Source organism: Molothrus ater, chromosome 3 (assembly GCF_012460135.2).
Source record: "Molothrus ater isolate BHLD 08-10-18 breed brown headed cowbird chromosome 3, BPBGC_Mater_1.1, whole genome shotgun sequence".
Taxonomy (NCBI): Eukaryota; Metazoa; Chordata; class Aves; order Passeriformes; family Icteridae; genus Molothrus; species Molothrus ater.
This window is the reverse complement of record NC_050480.2, coordinates 37155137-37174676: the sequence shown is the minus strand read 5'-3', so window position 1 is coordinate 37174676 and position 19540 is coordinate 37155137. Positions and strand designations below refer to the sequence as shown.

The 19540-nt window shown below is 35.5% G+C and overlaps 1 protein-coding gene across 1 annotated transcript in view; it reads left to right on the top strand.

The window, feature by feature from the left end:
* PRKN (parkin RBR E3 ubiquitin protein ligase) overlaps nt 1-19540 on the top strand; it is a 673569-nt gene that overhangs the window by 312219 nt on the left and 341810 nt on the right. Inside the window, exon 6 of the mRNA XM_036380347.1 lies at nt 14713-14828. Within this exon, the coding sequence (XP_036236240.1) occupies nt 14713-14828 (116 nt within the window). The remainder of the gene's footprint in view (nt 1-14712; nt 14829-19540) is intronic.

Sequence of the window (19540 nt, the reverse complement as noted above, 5' to 3'; positions counted from 1 at the left end):
CCACTCAGTGTTGCTGGTCTCCCAGCTCTCAACAAGATAAAGGCACAGCCCACATCTTGTTCTTGATAACAGTCCATGCAGGGATCTGAACCAATTTAGTTTGGAGGGAGTGTCTGCTTCGTTGGAATTAATTTTTATTGAGGGTGGTCTTTTGATACAAGTTTGCTGCTTGCTTCATATGGTCCATGGAGCAAAAGGTGCTTTAATTGTTAAGTTACTGCAAAATCACTGTTACCACCATCACTACTGGCTTGTGACTGAGAGCAGTGCTTTTTGTCTGAAATACACCAGAATCACCAATGGGAGCAGCACATGGGGGATCTTCTTTAGGGCTTTGCTTCTTTTGCAGGTGGTAATCTTGAATGCATTGTGCCTGGGCTGTACTGTCCTGTGTTCCAGTCTCTGAGTTCAGCACTAATTAAGCATTTGGTGTGTCAGGCTGGATAAAATATTGAGCATGTGCTCAATATTTTATTCAGCCTGACACACCAAATGCTAGGTATTTTTGGCTGTAGGAATGCATGTGCACACCCAACCTGCTGGAGCTGAGTAAAGAGCTCTGTGTGCTCAGGAAAGAGCTAAATTCAGGTTTTCCACTTTCTGTATAAATGTGTGTTTTCCAAGGTGTTGCTGAGGCAGATCCTATTATGGATTGGAACAAAAGTGACTGAGCAGACTGCTAATCATTGTATGGGCTGGACAATCTTTTCTGTGGTAGGGCCTGTTTAAGTGGTGAGGTTTATTTCCTCAGACTGGATCATAGCATGATAGTGGTGAAATGAGTAGTTAAAACTGTAAACAGGTGAAGCAGACAAGGCAAAACCACACCTGATATTCTGCTTTAACTTCTCTCTGAAATTTAAAGGACAAATTTTTAAATAATTTGCAAGCCTGAACATTAGAATGAAGTATGCGTTTTACAGACAATTGTAATTCTCATTTTGACTACTAATTGCCCCAAAGGGATTATTTTATGTGATGTACTTGTCCAAGGTCTTCCTACCTCTCTACTACATATTCATGAATATGTAGGCTGCATGATGGAAAGTTTGTTTCCAAGTTGTGAGCTTGCTGGTATTAAATGAGATAATGTCTGTACAGAAAGAACAGCAGTAAGGAAACTGTGAAGGCAGGGGTAAGCAGAGGGCAGTGCTTGGTGGGTGCTGGCTGATTAATTGCTTATGCCATCTATGGGAGAATTTTGGAGTCTGAAAAGAGATGTGTCATAAATGTTATAATAGACTTGTTATGTTTGCATGAGCACAACATTGTGAGACCAAATTTGTGCTGTTGGCTCAGCTACCTCTGCAAGCTGTACCTTGGAAGTGGAGCAAAATAGATCAGTATTTCTGTGTCTGGCTCTGCCACCACACACCTGTAAGTCAGGGTCAGCTTGAAACCCACATATTCACAGCCCTGGGGACTCAACATGGTGTGTTTGAAATTCTGTGACTAAGACAATGCACGTAGACAATTGTTTTTGTTTAATGTCTTTGGTAATGGGTCCTTTTTATTTTTCTAGTATACCATTACAAGACAATGATTTTAGTATAGCTCAAATTATCCCTTTTCCTTACATAAAATTCAAGTTAAAATGTTTAGTAATAAACACATTTAAAAGTTGTGGGAATTCTTTTCTTTTGTTTTTCTTAAATAGATTTTTGAGGTAATTTTCAACTTTAAACTTTGACCATTGTAGTTTGTAAGACAGATCTTACAATAAAAATAGTTTTTGAAATGTCAAATGCAGAACTTAATGTATGTTGTTTGGGGAAATCATTCAATAGCTGTTTATGCTCTTTTAAAGATTCTGCTATTGTGTAAACTGATTTTTAGTCACATTTTCAGACTAAATCACTGTTCTTTTGGAGTGAGGGCATGAATTTCTATTAAAGTAAATTCTTTTGACTAAGTATGAATTTACATGCTATTTCTGTGGGTAGAAATCTATTTAAAAGAATTGTGAAGTAGAAACTGTTTTGCAATGGAGAAGGGTAAAAGGCTCCTGCCATCAGTTGCCTGGCTGGTCAGAAGACTAGAGGAAATAGGACTGGGAATTAGCAGCAGTTAGGAAGATAATGTGTTTCCAGAAGTAGAGAGATATGCAAAACCGTGCCCCATTTAGTGCTCCTCAGAGGTCTACAAGGTCAAATATTGCTGGGAAAATTCCTCAAGCCTGAAGGCCATAGCTTATCTATAATTAGTAAGTTTGCTCAGTCCCTAAAACAGGGATGGAGGCCCCAGACCTGCCTGGGTGTGCCTGCTCCTTAGCTCTGCCTGGGCCAGGTGCTGGTTGGCACCATCTAAAACATGTCAGGGACCTTGCTAACCTGAGACTGTATGCATGACTCTGTTCAATCACTCTGAAATGCCCTTGGCTAGTCTTTAACAGCAAGCTGTTTGCTAGTGTAGATAGAGCTTTATTATCTTCTGGATTTTTTAATTTAGAAAAAAAACAGGGTTTTTTTTTTTTTTGCGCTTGTTTTTTACAGTGAAGACAATGTAAATAGATAATGGTTTGTTAGAATAAGCAAATTAGGTCACATTAGTAAAAAGTCTATCAGGACTTCATCAGCATTATACTAAAGTTATGCAAACAGCCATCTACACTAGATAATATATCTATGCATTAAATTATCTTAAAGGAAGAATGTCCACATCTTTCTGGCCTTAATAGTGCAAAATACCTTTTTAAATATGACACTGTGCTGTCATCTCAGAAATGTTGGCTTCTTCTCTACTGGTATGTTCATGAAATATGGTTTTTGTGTTAAATTCTGGTTTAACTTATTTACTGCATTTTTCAGATTTCTTACGCTGGAAACTATAGGTAACAGTATGCAAACATAGATTTATTTTTTTCCCAACAAGATTATACAGGAGTTAATTAATTTCCCACTGTGACTTATGTTTTCTAGCTCATCTTGCATATATATTGCATCTAGCTTATCTGTATATATTGCATATAGGAAATATATTTGAAAATGGGTGATGACAGCATAAAACTAAATGCCAGAAAACTGTCAGTTTGCTGCAGAGACTTTAGAGATTTTGCAGTGCAAGATTAGCCAAAGAGAAGAGTGGATTTTGGTGGGATATTTTTGTGAGCTTTTTGTTTGTTTGTCCCTTCTACCCACTACATTTCCAGCAGCCCTCTGTAACTTTCAAGACCTTCTAGTAGCCTATAACAACCTCTGGGGAAAGCTTTTCAAGAGTTTAGACTATAGTGCTATTTTATTAGTTAGGGATTTATTCATCTCCAGGGCAACACTGTGTACATTTGGACTTTTTAATGTGTGAGTCATGTTAAACACTGGACATGTATTTGTATTTCTTAAGTTTGTGAGGTGTTTATGCTAGATATTATAGTTCAAATTTTGCTATTTAAAATACTGACTAAAATACTTATCTTGCCAATAAAACCTCTTTTTCTCTTTCCACAGAAGTGGAAGAATTAGTTTTTCCTTGTGTAGAGTTATAGACAGGTTTTACTCAGCTGAAATGAGTAATATTAGCTAAACATATGCATAGTCCCCTCCCCTTCTTGGAAGATGGCAATATGAGTCAACTATTAGCATAAGTGTATTCATGTGATTATATTTGGCATAATTGCTCCTTTTTCTGTATATCATATATTTTGTCTATTGTACAGAGTATTTTGGTTACTTTTTGTTTTACATCTCAGTTTGTTTGCTACCACACAAATATTCCATCTGTCTTCTCAGTTCATGCAGAAGAAAATATTTAAACTAGGAAACCAGGGGAAAGGAAAAAATTCTAAATTTACTGAAATTAATTGTAACCCCATCAACTCTGTCAATTGAACAAACCTGAAAAAATAACTATAGTAAAAGCTTTGCAGAATTTTCTCAAATATTATCATTTAATGTGTCTTGTTCTATGTGGGTTAGACATTACCTCTGTTGGTAGGAAACAAGACCTGCTCCTTAGCATTTTTGTAGAAAGGAGAATATTAGGAGAACATTAACCTAAAAAATTTAGTAGAACTCAGTTAAGACTTAAGGACAGCATAACTGTAGTTGTGCTAATAATGTAATGTCATGATGAAGAACATGCATCAGAAGAAAAGCCACAAAATTCTGGGTGGCAAATAGAACTAAAAAATCCCCCACTGTCTATTCAAAGAATATGCAGGAGGTGCCAAACATTTTTTAATATTCTGAGAAGGCAAATATACCATGTATAGAGGGAGAGAATAATATTTCTGCCATTTTCTCCCTCTCCTCCCCTTAATGTTTCCATTATAACTGGGCAGTCTGGACTGGTTCATTCTCATTCATGTCCTGATCTATAGCAGGCTTTGGGAAGATGACAGAACAAACTGTCCAATTTTTCAAAGCTGAAGACACAGAGATGAAGTAAAGAGCCACTCCTGTAGTATTACAGCCTAATTCTGTCTGCCCAGTGTCATCACATAAATACTGATGCTCCCCCTGAGGCAGCCATAGTGCTAAATGAAAGGTGTCTTAGTACTGTCTTTCAGCTGTGTTAGAGACTTGTAGATCATCTGTATGTTTAATGGATGGATTTGAGGCTCCAGGACAGAGGTGATATTAGTTAAAGGCTGGAAGCCTAAACCCAAGAATAACAGTCATTTTTTAAATGCCTATTGGGTTCAAAATACCTTTTTTTGAAGCTTCGAACCTATCCAGTTCCTTTGATATCGAGGCATGGATAAAATTTAAATTTTCCAGTGGTGACATGATCAGATGGATGTGATATAACAAATAGTTTGGGAATCTACTGTATATGTTGCAGAAAAACCATCAGTATTAACAGACTAGACTATGGAATTACTCCTGTCATATCGAATATCCAAGAAAAAGTAATAGTCAATTAAAGAAATTATGTGGATTACTGAGGCATTATGATTTATTAACTCTGGGCTTCTGAAGCTTCTTTGTGAAACCTTACAGTCAAATGTCACCTGTGCAATATTTATAGCTCAAGTATAGGAGTCCTCTTTCTTGTACTTTTTAGATTTTTTTTCTGTAGTTATTTTGAAGCTTTGATCACTGTCTTTACCCTAAGTGCTTGCTAACATGGTTGGAAGATAAACAAATCAATCAAACCTGTAATTGAAAGCAACTTTTTGTGCCATAAGAAGCACAGCCTGAGGATCCGCTGTCATGTAGTATTCTTAGTTTCTTCCTCCTTGAGCCCTTTTCATGGTTTTTGTTCACATAAAAATTCAAAGTAAAGGGTTTATTCTCTACAGGAAACACTTGATAACAAATTTAGACTGTTGCATTCTACTTTAAAAGAGGCTGATGGGAAAGTTTTAGTCCTAGGAATCAGCACTAGTGTTCAGGCTATGATGGTTATAACATGTCATAAGAAGCTACTCTGAAACTGAGACTTTTTCTGTGGCTCAAGTAATTCAAAGGAATTTTTCCAAAACAATCTGTTTCATACATGCTGGTGAATGCATTCAACCCCATTTGGGTTGGGCTGTGGAGTCTGGGCTAAGCAATTTCATCATCCTGACACCTGCAGTCTTGGTTCACCCAAAAGTTAGTGCTGATCAGTGATTGCATTGGATAGATGTGTGGATGAAAAAAGTTAGGAGAAGGGAAGGGGAAGAGGTTACATTCTTTCAGAGAAAGGAATGTGTGAAGCTTTCATATTATTTTGTATGAAAGCATGGCTGTTCTGATTGAAAAGTTATTTACATAACTGTCTTACTATATTTTTACATGCCTCAGGCACTGCAGTACCTCTGACCTATTAGTTAGATATTTTTGGGGATTAGCTGTCTATAGGACCTTTGATTCCACTACAAGGTAACATTCCAGGCAAAGATCAATTATAAGGATACAATGCCCTACAGCCTTCACTTCTTTGTCTATACCTTGATAAAATGAGCGATAGAAGAACTGGGTTGTTCTGCATTTGTGTCATGGAAATACTGCTACTTGAAGGAAAGACAGTAGAATTCGGGACAGAATTGTTTGACCTGGTGTCTTCACTTGCAGAGAAACAAAGCATGTTTGTTGTGAGGTTGCCTTTGGATGAGCAAAGCAAATAAGAATTGTTGCTGATAAAAATGTGAAAAGTCATTTTCCCACAGAGTATTTTCCTGCGTGGTTGAAGTAGTATTGTGTGGGCAGCAGCAGCTAAGGGATTCCCAAGGCACTTGTGTTCTATTTTTTCACTGTGTTGTTTCTAGTAGACAAGAAAAGAAAATTGCATGATAGGTGATACATTTCTTATTGCTTTCCTTACACAGAAAATACCTAGAATTCTATAGTTCCATGTTCTATTCAGAGAGACCAGATGTCATTAAAAACTTGTACAGTTAATAACCTATCATGCCAGTTATTTTAATCTTAAATATATCTTTCTCCTCTCTTTAGATTTTAAAACAAATCAATAACTTGACAGGGTTTTAGTGTGGAAAATAGAAAGGCAAGCTTTTTTTCAATCATCAATAATCTTGGTTCTATCACATCAAATGTCTGACTAAAACTGAATGGTACTATAACTGTCCTGTTAAAAAAAATTGAACAATACTCCTGCTCTTCCAATGAATTGTGGAAAATGAAATATGGAAATCTTTTTCCTTGGCAAGGGTAATAAATACATAAATAGATTTGTTTTTAGCTTGATTTTTGTTCTATTTTATTATTTTAAGAATGCAGATAAAAGTGGGATTTGGGTAGGATGACAATAGCTTGTTACTATTTTCTATCGCTAAAAGCATCACGTGAAAATTATTTATGATGAGTTTTAGATGCATTTTTATGTTTCCAAACCTTGGTTTTAAGTGACTTGGTCAGAACTGAAATGCTAGGTCTTGTAAAGATTCGTGAGTAATATACGTACTTCCTGTTCCATAATCCTGCTACACTCAAGTACTTTCCATTTCAAAGGCTTTCTGCTCAAATAATTATTATGCAACAAATTGGTTTTGATATATTCATCTGAATAAAAGGCATGGTGAATATGTTAAGTTCTGAAACAAAGAAGTGGAACTGTGTATTTTTAATGTTTTTCTTATGTGAGCTCAATTAAAGTCAACCAAGAATTAAAAGAAGATATTGTAAAAGATACTGACACTTCCTTCTCTAAAATATGTGTCTTTTAGTCACTTGGACACCTTTAGATTGCAAGTGTTATAATTGAAAAGAAGAGAAAGTCTTTAAAAATGCAGGAGGATAGCACTTCTGCCCCTGAATGATACTCATCTCAAAAATGTAATAATAATTTTAAAAGTTCACTCCCTCCTTTCTCTATTCTTCACACAGGTCAAACTTGATGTTTTCACCAAGACCAAGCCTGAGCAAAGAGTTGACAAAAGATACTCATCCTAAAGAGCTTTTATTATGAATAACAGATCTTCTTAGCCAGAGGCATTTTGAGAAGGGCAAAAGGGCTCAGTCAGAAAGCAGATATTGGAGAAATGCTCATAATTCTTCTATATTTTATGCTGCTTTGTTTCTTGCCAAATTAAATAAGTACATAGTACTTACAGACATTTAAATTTAATATATTAGCACTTTACTGCCTTTCTTTGCATCAGAAGATCCTTCAACTTATCTTTGAGGTCATTTAGTTACTGGCAGTTTTTTAGCAAGGTTTATTATATAACATTAGATCTCTCTTGGAATATCAGTTTTTCTCCTTACATCTCATAATGGCACTTCTTTTGAAGTCCACGCTTTTGACTATGAATTGCCATCTATGGCATGTTCAACAACAGGGATTCTGTGAATTTGAAAGTGGAAGGGTTGGGAAAATTTCTGTAGAAACGTATATAAAGTATGCTGTTATTGGTGGCATGCTTCTCTTTTTATTCTTGCTGATTTTTCTGATTCCATTCTGAATGTTTAGGTCTGAGATCAGTTACTGAGTTTTTCACAGGGTCTTCTCTTTCTAACAGAAAAAATTACTTTAAGTTTGTGGGAATTTTTTTATGGTGAGGAAATGCTGTCTGAGTGTAATGATTATGCTTTTAGAGATTTGTATTATTTTTTGTATATAAATGATTAGAGTGATCAACATATTTAATAATTGCATTGAACTATTCCTAAAATCTATGCTAAGGAACTTCAAATCCACTGTCATTTAATAACCTTGAATACTTTTCTGCTAAATCTTAATAGAACATTAGCAACTAATCACATGCATTATTATACTGCTTGTAGTGATCAATTCCTGTATTTCTTTTACCATTGAAACAGACTTAAGGATCTACCTGATTCAGTTTAAATGCTGATTTAATACTATACATAAATCTTTTCCCTTTACAATGAGTTAACTGTTTATTTGTCCTTAACCACTGAGGCATGAGAGCTGTATTTATCCCTTGTTTGCTTAGGAGAGGATCCACTTATCTGTGCCCAGGGGAAGCTGCATTTTTCAGTTCAGGGAAGTCATCTGCCCTTGGGAATAATGTTTATCATGATGATAATGATATCATGATCAAGCATCCTGATTAAGAATCACAGGATATCCAAGAGAAAAGGTTTGATTTTAATTGGAATCTCAAGTAGGAGAAAAATATTCTTGAAAGGAGAGTATCTTAAGGAAATAGCACTGATGACAAGAGCAGAGCCTAAGGTTAACTTCTTATCTACAAGTATTATAACAGTTCCAGATGAATTCCAACCATAGAGGAGACAGAAGAATTTGCTTGTTTAAAATGCAGGTAGCTATAGGAATGCTTTTATTTATGTAGTTTTTTACCATAAACCAAACTCTGTTGCAAATATTTGATATTTGGCTAGTAACTTTCTCCCTTTGATCTTAGCAACTGTTTAGGTCTCAGTGTTTGCTTAGCAAAGCCAAGCCATGCAGAGCAGCAGTCACCAATTAAATGGTACTAGGTGACGCTTACCCGGCTCAGTACCTGATTTGAGGTTCTTGGTAGTATTTGGTGAGGTGCATGGGGGAACTGCCATTATTTTGAGCAAGATACCTTCCAGTAAGCAGAGACAGTCAAAATACTGTTTGCTCACCAGAGAAAGTGGAGCAGGCTTGTGTATGTAATGCATTCACGAGTCTATCACAAAGTCATTTAGGACTTAAGCCTTGAAGAATTGCTCTTTGGCTCTACAACCTTCCTCAAAGTAGCTAGCCAGTGTAGTTCTGATGGTTTTTACTTATGTAACATTAAAAGCAGTGCCTGTTCCATGTGTGAGCAGTGATGATTTAGATCTGTTTATTGTCACAGAGGTATTTCCATGGCTTGGATAACTACTGCCTGTAATTATTCTGAGATGTGGGAACCTGAAAATATCTCTGAGCAGAGTAAACCTCAGTCTTTCCCAGAACATCCCAGAAGAAATATTTGATTCCACAACTGTTCTGAAGTGAGTCTCCTTCAATCTGTACTAGATCTACTGAATATCTACTCATTTTTTCAGTTTCAAAAGCAAATGAATCATTATCACAGGGGTGTGCCACAATAGCATTGAAGTTTTCTCTCTTTCATGGGGATAATTATGATGATATAGTTGAAATGAGATTCAAGTTTACTGATAATTTTAAAAAATGACAACCACACCTTCAATAAAACAGATCCATAAATGGCTTTGCCTATTGATCCTAAATAAACATGTGTGGACAATTGAGGGGAAAAGTACCATAAGGTTCTCATGTTCTTTTGTAGCTTATTAAGAACTGGGAATAAGAAATCTGCCTGAGTTTCCTTAGTTTAGCCAACTTACACAGCACAGAATGAGAAGAAAGAGGAAGAACATGTAGTTTTATGTGTTTATGTTGTACACCAGCCAAGGTGCAGCCTATCTTGGTGATACCTAGTCAAGACTAGTGGGTTTTTTCTGACAGTGGGGTAAACTGGACTTGAGAATATATATCAAAAGGGTAAAGTTTCTTCTAGGCCTTTTTCAGACTGCCTTCCCCTGATGGTTTGTGTATGCCTTTGATCTTACTTCTGTTGGTTACTTGACCATATAGAAGACAGTTCAGTTATCATCAGCAGTTAGGGGTATGTAAATCCCTGGTTTGTTTGAAAAGACAGAGTTTACAGAGAAATACTTTTAGTAGAATATCAAAGAAGATTTGGGGGTGTTTTGAAAAATTTGAGCATTTTATTCTTGAGTTTTATAAAAAGGAGCTAACATTGACCATGTATCTTTGAACCTTTTCTTCCCTCATGCACTTTTTATGATGTTGTGTGACACAAAAGCGATGACGGGAGTGAAGAATATGACAGAGTATGTAAGAGTGATGCTTGCTCCCTTCTCTGAATAACAATCTATCAGAAACACTGCCAAAAGGAAGACATTTATAGTGTTAAATAGAATGTTCACAATTTCATGGGACCTATGCCTTTAGGCAAGAAAATGATCTAAAGGTATTCACTGCAGTAGAAGGTGACCATAAAACTGCTCACTTTTAGAACTAAGAAAAGCACTAAATTTTGTCTCTGCTTTTGCAGTAATTCCTTGACATCCTTACTCATTGCTGAACAGCAATACTTACAATTGTCAGAATGTTTTTTGTACCTAAAACCACATGTGCAGAAAGGAGGAATAATGTGATTTCTTCTATTTTAAAATATTTAAAGTATTAGAAGTAGTCAGATACTGGTGTAGACTGCATGAATTTTTGCTCATTCCTTCTGTGTTATTCTGTAAGGTTTGGGTTTTTTTTTTATTATAAAGTCAACATTATGAAAATACTGTCAGATATAGAATTAGTTTAGAGACATTTTGATATCAATGTTAAGAAGTAACTACTGTTTGTATGAATTTTAGAGTTTGAGGCTAATTTAGAATGTTAGTCTTAAATTGGCTGGCTCCTAGGTCTCTATGCCTGTTCAGAGATTAACATTGGAACAGAAATGATTTGGATTAAAAAATCTGGCAAATTTCCCTCCTTAGGCTTCCAAACACTGGGTGTATTACTAAATAAAAAAATAGCTACATTTACATGCCTGGTGAAATGCAAACCTGAAGAGTGAAAAGTGCTTACACTCCTCAGTCTTATATTTTGCTTTCGGTAATTTCATTGCTGGAAACAATTAAAAAGCAACTTGTGCTGATGGCTTATATGTAGTGAAAACTTCATAGGTATGTGCCCTGGCATAAAAAAGTGTGTTAAGTCTCTGGAAAATCTGGTAGATTGAACAAATAAATACTTGTGGATTGTGTATTCATGCAATGTGCAAAACCAGGCAACATAAACTTTCATATGCAGCTGGAAACTGAATTGGTTTCATGACTTTTAGAAGCTTTTAAACAGATGGGATGTGTATTACTGCAGAGAAAAAGAAATATTAAAATAAATCTGGAAATGAAGTCCACACTACTGCAGAACTGTCAGGCACTCAGGGCATACTGCATATTTGGTTCCAAACTTTCCCTGTACTTCTGAACTCCCAGCACAGCTTTTAGGCCTCAGATCTCCAGAGACAGACTATTGTATTGATTGTATAGAACTGTGCTTTGTGTGGGTTGATAGTGTTTGATTTTCTAAGGGTATACTGCTAATACTCACAACATATCTGTTGTGAATAACTCTTTTATTCTTTAATCTTCAGGACTACTTCTGAAAAAATACTTGACACATATTCTTGTGGGATTTTTTTCCTATATTTTTAATGAGCCCTCTGTTCTGTTTGTATTTAATATTAAGATTTACTATTTCTTTAATTGCAGTTTAGTCAAGCAGGGAGTCTTTCAATGGGTAGCTTTGGAAACTGGCAAGATTTTCTTTTGTTACATTAAACAGTGTTTTCACGTTCCATAATGTTCTCAATTCAGCAACACTGAAGCACATCATAAATTTAATTAGAGGGGTTTTCTTAAAGCAGTGTTTGGGATGATAAATAGAAATATTTAGAAGTAATTTTCCTAATGATATAGCAGAAGTATTTTGGGACTGTAGCATAAGACTCTTGACTATTTTTCCTTCTCCGTCTGTCTTTCTTTGGAATAAGAATTGCATAACTTTATTTACCTTCTTCATTAAGTAACTTTCATGACCAGAACCATCATGAGGTATTATCAAAAGCAATTAGAATCTCCAAACAGATCCTCATTAGGGACAAAATGACACCTAAATCTATTTCAATTGGTTCAGAGTTTAATACCTTTATTACTCATTTTGTTCGTGATCTAAATAAGTTTTAATTATCTTGGGTAAGTACTTTTATCAAAAACTTTTTTGTATTTCCGTGCCTATAGCTTACCTGTTCTGGAATTGTGATTTGTCAATATTCTTTTTGTTGTATGCAGAAGATGTACTGAAGCAAAGAAATATATATCTTCTGCACTGAAATAAATCCTTCTTAACATTTAATTCAAACAAAATAAATTCAAATTAAAGGGCAAAGAAACTTAAGCTCCAAAACCTATTGGCACATAATGCAAAGATCAATGGATACATTTTAAAGGTTAAAAATAAATTGAAGTTACAGATTGGTTAAGGTTATCATCTATTCTGAATGAATGTGTACTTCCATTGACTCATTTCAAGCTGAAATGCTTCAAGTTAAGCTGATTTTTAAAAGTTGTGTGTATATCTGTGTCTTGAACCAGAGCAAAAACTTGGGAAGTCTGAAGTCTTGTCTAAGAATGACTTTAAGCATATTTTCTTGCCTGGGACTACTTCCTTCCTTATGAAACAGGACACAAAGATAGTTTAGCTGTGTAGAAATGTGTACGGGTGACTTATTTCAAAAGGCTTCTGAGCAATTTCTTTAAAGAATAGAGTTGCCTTTACACTGTGCTCTTGCCACATGGTTCTCTTAAACTGCTACTAAGACATGCATCAGACATTGTACCCTTCACTTACCGTGGGGTATGAATATGTTGGTGAATCTTTTGCATATATCAGCACTTTTGTGACAAACAGGAGTGACTAAACTGGGAGGAAGGTACATTAATACTTCTCATATCCCAGTTACTAGAGTCCACTTTAGAGTGGCATGGTAATGCATAGTATTATATTTGTCTTATGTAGAAATACACAATATAGCTAAATTATCATCACCACTGAGAAAAAAAAAAAACAACCCAGACCAATAAATGACAGCTGTTTTGCAGACAAAGAACTCCATACTGCAAGGCTGTAGGCATTGAGAAAGTAGGAGTCTGTCTGGACTGCTTTTAGTACAGTATTGCAGGAAATCATGCAAAGCCGTAGAGAGGGAAAGGGGATTTTGCATTTTAAAAAACTGCTTTTTTTCATTCTCATTCACCCACAGGTTCTCTTTTACTCATGTATTAGTGGGTGCTGCAATTTGTGTCCCCATTGTCTAGGTAGGAGCTGGGAGTGACACTAGCAAACACCTAGCATGTCTCTTTGGTGGCTTTTGGATTGTTCCTGATGCTGAGGTCTGGATGTGACTTTTTCATTCTAAAAAAGTTGACAGTAGCTGTAATTTTTTTTTTCTTCATCCTGTCCCACCTTTGAAAGTCATTAGCAATTGCTGCTGATTTTTTTCTGCCTTTTTTTTTTCTTCCCTTGCTGCAGTTTGTTTGGGGTTTTTTCCTTGTTTTGTTAGTATTTTTTCACCAAGACCAGGTTTCTTGAGAATAAACTGTGATGTTAGTATCTTGATGTTGTCAACAATTGTCATTCTTTTATGCCTTCTTATCCTTTCTTCCAAAATTTTTATACCCTTAAGTTCCAATTCACATTTATTTATACCTGGTTTCATTACAAACCTCCACAATTTGTTACTGGAAAGAAGATTTCATAGCAACAAAGAAATTACAAACTTTAATCTGCAGCTCCTTTGTGAAGCATTTGTCTTCAGAATGCTTTTTTTTACGGGTGCTTAGAGTGATTTGGACACTTAGAAGAATTTCTTGTAACAAAATCTTATCAAAGAATAGTGTGCTTCATATGGCCTTCCCTGTGGTGCAGTGGAAAAGAGAAGAAAACACACATTTGTGTGAAAAATATTATGCTAATGAAGGCAGTCTAAAAGGCTAAAGCAACTTGATTCAAACACTGTACACTTGCAAATGTAATATGGGCTACAAGAGAAGTAGAACTTTATTAAGATAAAAAATTGCATCTTAAAGATTAACAACATCACAAAGGGGATTTTGTATTTTAAAATACTGATTTTTTTTTTTTTTCATTCCCATTCACCCACAGGTTCTCTTTTACACATGTATTAGTGGGTGCTGCAATTTGTGTCCCCGTTGTCTAGGTAGGAGCTGGGAGTGACACTAGCAAACACCTAGCATGTCTCTTTGGTGGCTTTTGGATTGTTCCTGATGCTGAGGTCTGGATGTGACTTTTTCACTCTAAAAAAGTGGACAGTAGCTATATTTTTTTTCCTTCAACCTGTCCCAGCAAGGCCAGACTTATTATTTTAGAGCCAAAATTATACGTTGTAGAGTTCAGAAAATGGTAATATCTGTAACAAGAAAAGATAGTGGCAATATTAATGCATATTGAAATTGATAATTTTGCCTTTGATTAGAGAAAGTCTAGATGAAATGGTTTTTTTAATATATAAATCCAGAAGATCGCAGAATGTGTCACACTGATATCTTCTTTGCTAGGAAAGGTGCTAAACAGAATCCACACCCAGACTGGTATTTTTGCAAGGGATGCCTTGTAAACCTTTCCTAATGACTGTCCTCCTTTGCTGTTGGCAGTGGTGATTTGTCTGTTCTCTCAAATGTCAGTTAACCAAAGATAAAGGAAGGACCTGAGCAGCAGGTATGTAATCTTCTCTTTATCTCTCCTTCAACATTTCAGGAGTTTTACTTTAAATGTGGAGCACACCCAACCGCTGACAGTGAAACATCTGTGGCTTTGAACCTCGTTACAACAAACAGCCGCTGTATCACATGTATAACATGCACAGATATTAGGTAAGTACAACAAAAATTGTCAGAGATGTACAGTCTCACTGCTTCAGACTACTTACCACTTCCAAAGAGCCTCTTTTTCTTTGCTTATTTTCCTTTTTAAAGGCTGGGATTTTTTTCCCTGGTAGCATGGTGAAAAATGGGTCATATTTTCAGGTGTATTATTTGTATAGCTGGTAAAATTGCAGTTCATATTTTTGCATTAGTCATGTTGCAAGTGGAAATCTGACTATTTTAGTTCTAATAAAACCTTGAGAGCTCAAGATACACTATCTTGACTGTAGATATTTTCTGCTAATATGTATTCAAGAACCTGGGAAAGAGCTGGACTTTTGAGGGGTCAGGCTGCTCCTGAAGAAATTAACTTCTTGGTGTTTGTTCTATAAATCAAAGTGAAATGCATCTGTTCTCATGTTTGTGTTTGTGGTAGTTTGAAATACTGTAATCCATCTTTGCATGTGGTATTTGAGCACATATATTCAAGAATATCCATTACTTGAAAGTGCATGGATTAAAAACCAATTGCCCAAAAAAGACAGCTATCATTGTAGTGAAAAATTACCTGAGAAACATTTATCTACTGATTAGGAGATATTTTATACGAAAGTGTAAAGAGAAAGTTGTTGGTCAGAAGGGAGAAATGGCAAAGGACACTTGAACTCTGTACTGATTCATATGGTGTGTGTCTTCTGGAAAGAGCTGGTTTTGGAAGCATCCTTTGTGGTGTATTTACAGAACTGGTTCTTAGGTACAGATTAAACAAAAACCAAATATCAGTCTCTGTCAAATTGGTATGTCAGCATTTTGCAGCAAGGGTGCAGACTCAGGTACTCAAAAGTGGCTGGTTCTCCTGTCCCTTCTAAAAATTCCCTGGGCAAGAGAATGGTTTGGCTTACTGAAGTGCAGACCCCTAGTGCATGTCTGTACTGATAAGAGGGCCAAAGGCTAATCCCAAACTGGATGGAAATGCCTGACAGATGTCCTGCACAGAGCTGTGTCACCTGGTGCTTCATCATAGCCAGCTTGGGTTGGTTGTGGAGCTGAAACCCAACCATTGTAGATCTGCAGTGAATGTACACTTTTTATCCTAGCATTTAGATGGAATGGAAAAGGGTTATTCATGTCATCATATTTCCTGTGTGGGGCCCAGGAAGTTCAGAGGAGCTCACTGAAGAGGAGCAAAGGGGTAAAACTTGCTGAATAGCTGAGCTTTTTGGCATAAACAGTACTTATCTGTGGGACTTGTGTCCACAGGGTTCTCAAGAACTCTAAATATTTCTAGACTGCAGGAAAAGTTGTCTGTTCCTGAGAATTTACTATGTTTTTGTTAAGATTTCAATTAAACAAAGAAACACAATAAGCATCCAAAAGAAACCAAAACAAAAACCCAAAAACCCAAAACCAAAAAAAAAACCCACCAAGAAAACATAAGGAAAAAAACTCATTTAAAATCCCCTTTCTGGGTAACATTAAAAGAAGCAAAATATAAGAAATTTGTTCTGTCTCATCATGTCAAAATATTGATACACATTTCTATGATAACTCTAAATTTTTGAGAATGTATCCATACATGAAATTCTGATTATCTTTCAGAATTTAGATTTATTTTTTTTTAGAGCTATAAAAGCCACCCATGAACTTTTGTGTAATACTAGATATTTGTAGGTGATACCAAAACCCAGGATACTATTTTACCATTTTATTTTTTGTATGGAAAATCCTGCTAGTTGTTAAAATAGAATTTCACATGTATCTTTGGGTGGATGACATAATTTTCCAATTAAAGCTGTGTAAGAAATTGGTTTAGTTTCCGATTTTGTCTTTTACCAGTTTTAAAGAGGGTCAAATGTAAGTTTTGACTGTCGGAAAGAGCAAGATCATACAATGAAAACATTTATCAGTTATGAAAAGGTCATTGTAAAATCTTGAGCTACTTAAAAAATCTCCACTCAGGTTTTTTTGGGGTTTCTTTACTTTTTTTTACTTTCTCCAACCTAACCTTCTTGTAATATTTGTATGTAATTCCAAGAAATTACATAAATAGTCATAATCTTTTTACTTTAGTTAAATATTTAACCAAAATTGTAACTGGAAATTACTTGCTAATATGCTTATGAAGTTGAAAAGTAGCATTTAGGGCACTCTAGAGTATTTTGTGAAACTTACCTTCATCCTTCTGTAGCATTCATGTGAAAAAGAGGATTAACTGTATTTGGTACATTAGCTAGTACTTTGTATTAGCTTCACTATAGTAAAATAAGAAATTTGTGTCTGTTCTTCAAAGTAGATTTTTCTTCCTTTTTTTCTGGAAAAAACCCCAAACCATCAACAAGACACCAAACAGGAAAAGATGACAACGAGGTACTATTTGTAATTTTCTTAAGTATTTTTGTTTGCAACATAAACCATATCTCTAGGTGGTGTTTCCATCAATTTATCATTGACAGTCCACCACAGGCAGAGTAATTAAGTTCCAAGATTCTTGGCACAGCATTTGTATGGTTTTAGCAAGGTTAGCAAAGCTTATACAAATCTTACATAAAGCAGTAGTGTACTCTGCTATATAGAAAAAATACAAAGTGGAAGCAATGATAATCTATTCCCAGTTTTTATTCTTAAGTTTACATTAAATACACTTAGTTTGCCTTAGGTTTATATTTTATGTAAATATTTCCATGCAAGTCTGACCACTGGAGTGAAATAGTTGGAAGCCAAACACCCTTGAAAGGCTATGCTAAATCCATAGGCAGTATTCCATGTAGTTTAATGCCTTTCAATGTATTCTGCTTATCTACAGCAGTTAATGTGAATTGGCAGCCTTTATGCATTTTTTTTCTGTAACATTCAAGGTGATGGGTTGCTATTCTATGTCTTTGAAGAAGCTTTAATAGGTTGAGCAAATGGTTGGAAGTTGAAACAAATACTAAAACTGTGCAATCCTCAAGGGAAGATCTGCTTTTGTCAACTGTTTCCAGTAGAAATAACATCAAAAGGGGTTAGGAGTACCCTAGGGTATCCATAAATCAGGCTCAGGAATAACAGCAGTTTTAAGCAGTGTAAAAATAAAATGTATAGAACAGAAATGCCTCACGTCATCTTTCACGAACTCGGTAGGGTACAATTCCTAAAGGCACCATTATTTTTAGCTTTCAGCAGATACAGATAAGTGTAAAAGATATAGGACATACTGTCACTTAATAGGTAGAAAGAATTCTCCAGAAGGAACAGAGTTTGTTGTTGTGTTATCAGATTTTTTTTTCTAATCTAATAAAACCCTGCTTCATAGTCTTGAACAAAGAAATGTTTTGCTTTGTTTAAACATGGGAATCTTTTATATGCTTTTCTGCTCTTTGGACTTCGCAATACTGGAGTTAGGAGTGAGAACTTCTGCTAGTGGTGATAGTAGTGCATTTGCTAGTTACTCTTCAAGGGTAACTGGGGTGTAATGTCTTTGTCACAGTTCTTTTCAGGCAAATCAATTTGGACTGTGATCACATTAAATTCCATGGGCAGGAGAGTAATGGAGAAGGTCAGTACTGAGAGGGGAAAAAAGCAAGTGTACTATAGGAAGTCCTGTTGGAAATTCAATGGGCAGCTCTCTTCTCCTTCAGACAGTAAAGAATGAATGGCTGCATGTTGTTGGGAATAGTGCATTAATCTGGTTTTCCTAGGGTTACTTTGGGCTTCCTAAGTTTCTCACTAGCTCTTAGCCAGCCATCTCTTTCAGTCTTTTATTTTTTTTTTCCTCAAAGTCAAAATACAAGTTAGAAATGTTTTCCTTTCAGCAGCTGTTTGTGACATTTTCCTATCAATCCTGCTTGCTTATTTCCTCTATTGTAGAGTCAGAATTGAGACAGATGAGGGGTTTTTTTGTTGGGTTTGGTTTGGTTTTTGTTTTTTTTTTTGTTGTCGTTTTGGTTTATTGGGGGGGGGGGGTTTTGGAGTTTTTTGTTTAGTTTGGTTGGTTGGGCTTTTTTTTGTTGTTGTTGTTTTATTAATGTGGATAATGTTCCTAAATTGGTAAGGATAAAATCGTTTGCTTCTCAATAAATCAATAAATACATATGTAAATGATTTTCTGTTGTGGCTTTTACCTGTGGGTTTTGTATGCCAAAAGAAGACCACCTCCCCGAGTTTACTATGGGGATTAGGGTTTTTCTAATTTCCTATTCTGGATTTTCATCTTTATGATGTTATTGTTGATATAGGTGTGTTATATTCCTTATTGACCTATATTTTGTACTGTTTTGTGCATTAATGTTGTACGTTGCTTTGAAGTAAAATATTAGTTAAATTGCAGTTTGAATATTGTTTAGAGACACCTGAAATATTTCGCCTTGTCTTTCTTCTTATAAAAGATACATGATATTAATGCAGGTTACAAAAAAAAAAAAAGGAGCATCAGAGGAAGAATATAGCAGTGACTATGACAAGAAGTAGATGAGGCATCAGGTCAGCCGTGATATTCAAGACCATTACATTACAAATAATTCCAGAATCTTTAGTTGATTATTTGAATCCAAAGCTACAGCTAAAGAGACAATTTGCAAAATTCAGCTTTTGACAGAGGTCCACCAATTAACTCAATTGGTTAGAGTGTGGTGCTTATGCCAGGTTTGTGGGTTTGATCCCTGTACAGGCCATCCACATAGAAGTTGGACTTAATGATTCTTGTAAGTCTCTTTCGACTCAGAATATTCTGAGATTTGTTTGAG